Consider the following 8,916-nt stretch of genomic DNA (forward strand, 5'->3'; position numbering starts at 1 on the left):
GAGAGTAGAGAAGAGGAGAGGAGAGGACGTACTCTTGTTTTCGTTTTATCTCCTCTAGTTGTTTCTGTTGGTACATGTGCCTGATACTGTTGATGCCTTGAGCCTGCAGGGATTCTCTTAGTTGTCTCAGTTGCTGCTCTTTCTTCTGGGCGTTTGCTTTGGCTCTGCTTTGTTGGACCCGTAAGTTCTCCTAGAGAAGCAACACCAGAATGATGAAGCTATATTTAACAACATGCAGCCTTATGAAGAGTTGATCACTTGGGGAAATGGATGTTACGGAGTTATTTTCTCCTAATGTTCAGATTTTGCCCGTGTTATCTTTGACATCTTCTAAGTATATGTTAATATGCTAACAATTATGATTAGCTTTATGTTCTGTTGATCAGTGCAAACAAATTAAGTAAGATTTTTCCAATGGCAACTGTCGGGTTTTCATAAACATGTTAGCTTAAAGGCACACAAACATCTGAATGCACACATACAGTAATAACTTACTACAGTACTATAATGACAGTATATCAGCACTAATAACACATTACTGATTATGTCCAGCTGAGATTAAAAGGTTCGTTAATAAAATCATAATTAATTATTTATATCCTTCAATTGATAACTACTCCTAAATGTTCACAACGTGCTCCTGCTCGTAGTAGTAACTTCTACTGGTGATACTTTGCTTGCATTGCTTTATGACACATTACCACTAGACTGTAAACATGTATAATCACCACACAAACAACAGAAATAATAACAATGATGTTCAGTTTCATACATGCCTTTACTGCTACACATGTGTATCTTTATGTACTAACTATGTGCTTATATTGCTTTTATGATGCCTTAGCACAAATCAAATTAGGCAAAGTTGTATCACTATGTCTTTAAACCTTTATGAGTATATAATGCATCAATAAAAATGGTTTGTACTTAAAATGTTGTGCATAATTATGAATGATGATATAATGCACTATATATGTGGTAGCTATAGAAAATGTTAATTATACATAGAGCTAAGGCTTCTGTATCTCATTGTTGCTAAAACAACAACCATTATTCTACAGCATCAGTATAAGAGGAGGCTGTTTCTTACTTGGGTGGCTGCAATGTTAGATTTCAGTGACTTGACAGCCTGTATCCTCTTTTCCAGTAACTCCCTGCTCTGCTGCTCCTTCTCGGCTTCTTGCTGATGCATCCTGAATGAAAGGGGGGTGATCATAAAGTATGTGAAATACAACACAGAGAGAAAAACAGATCTGTTGTTAATTCCTGGGATTTTTGCTTTGCTATAATACAGAAAATTCCAGGATCTGAGCAGTATTGAGGTTAATTATTGTAAGTTAACCCTCCGATTTGTCCCATGATAAGTATTACAAGAAAATTCACTTTAGCTTTTAGGTGATAAATACTGAGATAGAATACTTTTCAGCTCAGAATTTAGATTGTAATTGCTGTAATTGCTGCAGGGATTGGTGAGGAATTGTTTTCCCAGATCCTTGAATTGTGATGATCACAGATAATAATATATGATTGACTGGCTTATTTTCAGATAACCTCATAGTATTCTCATCTCTGTCTTATGTTGATAAATATAGGCATATAAAAAGTTTTATCAGTAAAATGTATGAGGACCTTGCTCATATCGAATCCCTTATATAATGTCTATCAACACAACATCACAGTACTAAAAGATAACTAGCACACCAAATGTGTAGGTATGGTGTACAGTACCAGTCAAAAGTTTGGACACGCTTTCTCACTCAAGAGAATGGGAAGATGTGTCCAAACTTTTGGTCTGTACTGTATGTGGGATTGATTAAAAATGAACTATAGTGCCCATAGTCGTCATAATGAAGGAACATGTCACCCTGTGCAACAGTGTTGCTTACTGATGTGTTTTCAATTGTCTTTGGACAACACTGAAGGTTTATGGCACAGAAGAATGAACCACATCAGGCTTTGGATACATAGACGATACTTGTTGGATCAGTTATTAGTGATTTTGTTTTTTTCATGGGATTTTTTGAACAATGCTAGATAGGGACACCTCCGTTAGGGGGAACTGGTCAAATTCACAGAGCAAAATCAAAATTTCATGTATCAGTAAAAAAAATGTTATAATTAGTGATTTTGAGGAAATATCACGACTAACTTCAATCACTTTTTTGACTGCTCAGATCTGATCAGCAATTCACTTTCAGCTACATTGCTTTATGAATTTGAGCTCTTTAAAGTATCGTAGCTGGCCTGCTTGTAAAATATTTTGCCAGTATGAGCGAATGATCAATAGGATGTGTCAACTCTCAAGTGAGTCCTGTGAGATACTTCACATTGTTGTTCTACTCTAAGCCCTGTTTATTGGCTTAAAAGCTGATTACCTTCTAATGGTCTCTTTCAAGTACTTGGCAGCTATCTTGCGGTTCGCCAGGCCCTCTTCAATTTTCGGCTGACATTTAGTCTCTTCTTTCTTCAGCATGGCTGCCTGTTTACTATTCGAACACAATCACATACAGTTATACACACAACATATCTCCCTTTACATGGCTACTCATGGTTTATATAACTTATTCCCCTTACAGGCTTCTCATAAGAAGAATAAATAGAATAAAAACCTGAAAAAAATACTTTCATAGGGAAGTGATACTTACACATTAAGACATTATGTTGCATTTGATCTCACTTCAGTGCACAAATGAATAATTTAGTCTTTTACCATGTGTATATAAGTAGAATTCCACTTAAATGAGATGTTACATCTTCTACTAATTTGTTGATATACTGAGATCATTAATTCCCAATTTTGTATGCTTAAAAGAGCATTACCTGACAAAACAATTCAGTGTAAATGGAAAATCCCTACTTCCTGAGATGCTGCATCTTGAGCTGCAGGTTCTGGCTGGCTTTCCTCTCCTGCTGCAGCCTTGTCGCTGCCTTCTGAGCCTTAAGGATCTGGAAGATCCGTTCCTCCTCCTGCACCTCCTGTCGGAGTGAGGAGAACCTGCCAAGCTCCACCTCCACCTCACTCAGCTTCAGCCTGAGGAGCGAGACAGATGGAATGAGATGCACATATGAACAGGACTGATAGTGTATCTATGAAACAGCATTCAGACTATAAGGAGACATAATTTTCCTTTAGAAAAACTGGCAGTTCATCAAAGTAGAAGGAGGCAGGATTCCTTACACCAAACCATACTGGAATGTTTTTTTCTGATAGAAAAAAGTCCAACATAACAAAGGAAAAGTTCAGTATCAAAATCTTGGGATGACTGTCGGAGTATTTTTTCAATTACCTAAAACCTGAGTTGAAACAGGAACAGGACAACGCATCACTGAAGGAGAGTAGCAGACAACAGTTGTTTTGAGATGTTAGCATGCCATTAATGCAAACTCAGCATCTCCTGGAGTTGCTTGCTTAGCAGTAAAAGCCTTCCAGACAGCATTTATTACTTTGATGCAGCTGTAGGTGTTTAAGCAGCCTTTCAGACTGAAAACAGCACCATGTAAAAAAAAAACACATTGCATTGCAGCGAACTAACAGGTTCAACTATTTTGCCGGAGCCCTCTGTGTATGCACCTCAATTCTGCAGTCCTATTGAAATAAATGAGGGGGCTGCGTTTGTTCACCAAGCGCTACTCCCTGTTAGAACACCCATTTTCCTCTGAGACTCACTCTTGTTGCCTCAGCTCGGTGTTGATGTGGGCCTCCATCTCCTCATCACTCCGCAGCTCCTCACACAGCCTCTTATGCTGGGCTCGCAAACGAAACACTGCCACACTGGCAAATAAAACACACAGAGTGGAAACATGGGGGTTAGGAAAAACAGCGGTAACATCTAATATATAATTATGATGCACAGAACAGTCAGTGTTCATTTTGAACTCACCTGTTGTCCGCTGCTTTCTGTCGCTCTATCTCTTTCTCCAAGTTATCCCTCTGCTCCAACAAACTTTCAATGTGCTGACGAGCGAGTTTAAGCTCTTCTCTGGAAATAAGAAACACCAGATAAAAGAGACAATACACAGAGAAACATCCAAGATCAAAACCAATCACAAGGAACATTTTCAAGGCCGTTAAAGTGCAATGTGTTCAGAACACCAGGCTAATGGATCTCCTTGTGGCCATTGCAACAAAAGGAAGGTAATTCTGTCGGCTAACAAGGCAATCTAATGAAGATATTGAAAGGCTGAGAGTGGACATACACTTCAACAGCTTTGAATTGCCCAATGTTCTTTTTGCAGTCTAATGGTGTGAAACACAACAATCTGGGACTGGGATAAGAGACTGTCATAAAAAGAAATGATGACACATGGCATGTGACAAAAGCTGCAGATTGGTTAAAAGACAGGTGTAGCTTAGGTTCCATTAAACTCATATTTGATCAGAGCGCAGTACAGCTCCACGCTGACCTCTGATGTCTTGTGCTAAAGGAAAATGACAGACATCTTTGCTGGGGAACCGCATCACAGTTCATCGGGTGCTTAATGGCTCGCAGTGCAGACAAATAAAAATAGGGAAGAAAAGTGGAGAGGGAGGACATTATGGGAAATGTTCTCTATTCGGCTGAAATGATTTCCTGCAAATTGCTGAATCAATTGGTACAGAAAAGATTGGCCCTGTGGGAGGAGGGCAAGAGGGGAAAGACCTGGGAAAGTGGAATAACACTGGAAAAAAAGGTCTTTCCAGAAACTGAAAGATTATAGAAATTACGTCTTTTCTTAGCAATGCAACAAACTGTTACTTAAAAAAAAAAAAGCAATGTTTTCCATTACGTCACATGTCCAAGTTTCAGTAAAGTCTAGAAGGGCACAGGGACCTCGATCTAGGTTAAGGAGCTACTATAGGTCTTGGGGTCTTTTGGATGCCAGGTCCAGACCTGGCTTTCAGCACGGCATGCTCCTTCTGTCGGTGAAAACAGTCCAGCTGGTCCAGGTTTCGTCTCAGCTTGAACATCCGTGCTGTCTCGGCATAACTCCTCTTCTTAGCGTTGTCGGCCGCAACCGCAAGGTCGCCATCACCATCACCGTCGTCCTCTCTTGGGGCAGATGCAAGATGACATTGACATGACAGGAAAGTTTAACACACTATAATCTATGTACATACATAAAATTATAACATCATCATGCCTGGAGGTGTTTGCACTGAGGTTTATGATGTAAAAATCCTTATTAATCCATTTTGGAAAAAATACAGAAAATTGAGCTTTATTATTTCCTATTGAAATATCATATTGAGAATCACGTTTAATCACATTGACGATGTTTTAGATGCTGAGAGGGAGATAACAGGATTAAGGATTAATACATAAAAGCACATTCACAGAAAAGCAAGAAACACTCACTCATACAACTCTTCTAACCACTCGAAATCAGGAGGAAGGGCTGGCTCTTCATCTTCAAAGGTCTTCTTGCCTGGACCTACAGCTATAAAGTATCTACATTAAGTGAGGATGTCCCAATCTCTTAAAACTAAGGTAAAATAGATGATAAATGATAAATAATAAATGATATGGATATGTGTGTCTTATATTGAATTAAAGAGAAGAAGGTATCTCAGTGATGACAAATGTCAGTAGCACTTTGCAAACAAAGGCAGCATCAGGATCTGTCACTCACCCTCAATGTCCTCATCAGTCCTGAGGTGAACATCCATCAGTCCACAGCTGTCTGACGCCACATCAGATACACTCCGCCTGTCTTCTGCGTCCATTTCACCTTATTTATAAATAACACGAGCAAATAGTATTAGAAGGCTTGACAACCCTCTTTTATAAAGGTTGGAAGACACTTCTTTAATTTGGCAAACATATAATTCATTAACAGTAACGTTACTGAATCTAAACATAATTCAAATTTTGGTCTGTCACACATTGACTAAATTATTGGTCTAATTTAAAATTGAAATTTAATTTAAAAATATTTCTTGGTGCATTATATTACGCCGATTTGAGGAGTCACAATCAGTGGAGTGGAGAACAAGTTTAGTCATATTTCTGAGTTGTGTGACTGTGACAGTGAGCAAGGCAACATTAATTTGGTAGATTTCTCAACGGAGTTTAACGTCTCGTTTTCTCGATGGCACCCAGCGTTGCTAAGCTGGTGAAGCTACAGAAAGCTAATGCACAATGAATGCTGAATTAGGGCTGCGTCACATTTAAAATAACAACTTCATTTATAACACATTATGCCATTACCTCACTCAGCTCAGCTTTTCTTCTTTTGGCAAGAAATCTTCTCAATGTACTTTTTCTCAAAGTTAATCTGCCATGTTTGTTAGTGTTTCCATGGAGACGGGACGCAAGGGGCGTGGCTTGACGTCCTTGAGACGTCAACCGAACACAAATAAGCACCTCGTAACATGTAAGGCACATTAGATAAGAATGATAACCTAAATTATATAAATATAAATAACGTAAATAATAATATAAAACAAATAAATTAAAGAACAATTATTATTATTATTATTATTGTTGTTGTTGTTGTTGTTGTTGTTGTTGTTGTTGTTATCATAACTCTTCCGAGGAGAGACTTTGCATGTTTTTTTTCCCATTAGTCTCTAAGCACAGTGATCATTGTCTTCAAAGTCCCTTTTAAAAACGGAAAAAAGGGGGTTTCACTTTCCTCCATTTAGATGCGTGGATGAAAATTTTCACCAAGAGTGTCAGGTTGTTCAATATCGAGCCCTTCTTAACGTCCTTCATGTTAATACCAAACACAATATTTACTCTTGTGAGAGGAGCAAGTAGTTGGATTTTGGTTGACAGCCAGTCCTGCAAATCCTCCCAGAATGTCACAGAGTACATACATTGGAAAAAACAGAGGATCTATAGTTTCAATTTCAGTATCACAAAAGCTGTAGTTATGGTGGTAAATATTAAATCTCAGTCTTAGCAATTCAATGGATGAATAAATATTATTAAGAATTTTGAAATTGACATTTTTGTCTTGGGGCTCACAGGATAAGTACAAACCACCCAACTGAAACCTGAACTGACAGTTTTTAAATATCAATAATATAACAACGTAATTTCTGTAACGTCTACTGAAATTGCTAAATTTTAGGTCCTGGTACCTTAAAAAAAGGGTGAATATGGGTAAAATCACATTTTAACAACATGGCAAGGTCACTGATTTAGGGCCTATTAAGTACATGCAAAGCTGTAATTTCTAATCTCAGCACTGATAAAAATAAAAAAAAAAATCTCATCTTGAATGAAGCATTTCACAGGTTGTTTTTTTTTTATGTGGGTTTGTTTGCTTTTTCTAATTCAGTCAAACAGATCTTGTGACTTTTCCAGCTGTTGTTACCTTTCAACTATGCTATAATTTCCTCCACCAACACTGGTTTACTTCTTTGGTCTGCTATCTGTGAAGCCACACTCAGCAGAAAATGTCTCAATTGGTTCAGAAACAATGATAAATCTGTGAGTTATGCAAAATCTTTTGTCAAGCATGCGCGATACTGTATGTCCCTATCTGATTTACACTGGAAAAAGACATTAATTTCTAGTTGATCAGTATTGCACTGGCACAGTGGGGTTTTTACTGGAAAGCTTCTCCTTTATTTAGCATAATAAAGCTTTCTGTCAATTCACTGTAATGACGAAGATTCATTTAGGAGAGGAGAGATGAGAGAAGTGATTGAGTTCTATAACATATTGAAATCTTGTGATACGGGAATGTTTACTGTAGTATCTCCATGGGAGATGAATAAATAAATAGTGTGGTTGTGCGTGTGTGTGTGTGTGTGTGTGTGTGTGTTTGAGGTGTGGGACGGGAGTTATGATGGAGATATAAAGGCAGAGCAAAGGGAAGGGAAGCAAGGGAAACAAAGACACCAGCTGATATAAAGTACAGATCATCAAGAGAAAAAAAAGCAAAGAGAGATGAAGAAAGAGAATACACGAGGGTAAGAGGAATAAAAGGAATAAGAAATAATTTGTGTTTGAGACAGACAAGAGAATACAATCACATGCAGTGTGTACTGTAGCCTTGTATCTTCATGTTGAAAGAACTTGCAGCACAAATCCAAGTGGAGGGTCCGGTGGGAGGAAGAGATCCACAGCCACTGACTCCAGGCCTGTCTCTGCTCCCCAGGGTGAGGCAGCAGAAACCAGGGCAGGTGCTCTGAACTGCTCTCCTCACCTCACAGCACATCACACTAAAAGAGGGAAATAATAAAAGCCTGCACATTTCAGCTGTATAAAGAATACATTTCTTGTTGTTCTTAATTCTATAGGCCTATTTGATTGTTTAATCAGACTGAGAGGAGATTAAAAAATCCTCACTGAGATTACCCTGTGCATCCATATAATTCTTCTGGAATAAATCCCTTGACAATTCATAGAATAATTCCCACGGGGACCTAAATATAACTTAATCACAATTATAAACACAGCGGGAAGTGTGGGGTCACAGTAAAGTGAATGCAGTTAGTCAACACAACACAAAGCAACCAACAGAAATCAGTTGCACCACTCCGATTTCATATTTCAAGAGAGAAAAAGGTGACCGACTAGTTGCTGTTTACTGTACTTGCATATGATTACCTCAAGTTTTGATTTAGTTTAAAATGTTCCTACTTCATCCATTTATATACAACTTAATATTCGTTTGTTTACAGGATGGGGATTACACACTGTAGCCTTTTTCCCCTCAACTTTGTCGGCAATGATGATGTCATTAAAGCCTTTAATAGAAGGAGTGTTTAATGAAAAACACGACTGAATTCACTATGGGAACTGTAACATCCAGTGTTTTTGGATCTTGACCGATATTAGGTACTAAAAGTCATAATATCTCTATCTGCTGCATTGCTTCTGATGACTCTTCTTCTTCTTATTATTATTATTATAAATCTTTCCCTCCCATAACTTTATGAAAGATGCATCCCTTCAATCACTTGTGTTGTTGATTTACTGT

General features: G+C 38.0%; 1 protein-coding gene across 3 annotated transcripts in view; it reads right to left on the minus strand.

Annotated features, from left to right (window-relative positions):
• Positions 1-6,295, minus strand: part of cfap74 (cilia and flagella associated protein 74) — a 49,557-nt gene extending 43,262 nt beyond the window's left edge. For 2 of the 3 annotated variants that reach the window (XM_067591606.1, XM_067591605.1), the window contains exons 1-10: positions 6,189-6,295; positions 5,611-5,709; positions 5,337-5,418; positions 4,872-5,030; positions 3,882-3,980; positions 3,668-3,772; positions 2,858-3,031; positions 2,376-2,486; positions 1,091-1,193; positions 33-190 (exon numbers count right to left, since the gene is read on the minus strand). In XM_067591606.1, coding sequence (XP_067447707.1) covers positions 33-190; positions 1,091-1,193; positions 2,376-2,486; positions 2,858-3,031; positions 3,668-3,772; positions 3,882-3,980; positions 4,872-5,030; positions 5,337-5,418; positions 5,611-5,704 — 1,085 coding nt within the window. In that variant the 5' untranslated portion in view covers positions 5,705-5,709; positions 6,189-6,295. The remainder of the gene's footprint in view (positions 1-32; positions 191-1,090; positions 1,194-2,375; positions 2,487-2,857; positions 3,032-3,667; positions 3,773-3,881; positions 3,981-4,871; positions 5,031-5,336; positions 5,419-5,610; positions 5,710-6,188) is intronic. The other variant, XM_067591608.1, reaches the window with a different exon arrangement.
• Positions 6,296-8,916: the final 2,621 nt, after the last annotated feature.

The sequence above is a fragment of the Thunnus thynnus genome, chromosome 6, assembly GCF_963924715.1.
Source record: "Thunnus thynnus chromosome 6, fThuThy2.1, whole genome shotgun sequence".
Lineage (NCBI taxonomy): Eukaryota > Metazoa > Chordata > Actinopteri > Scombriformes > Scombridae > Thunnus > Thunnus thynnus.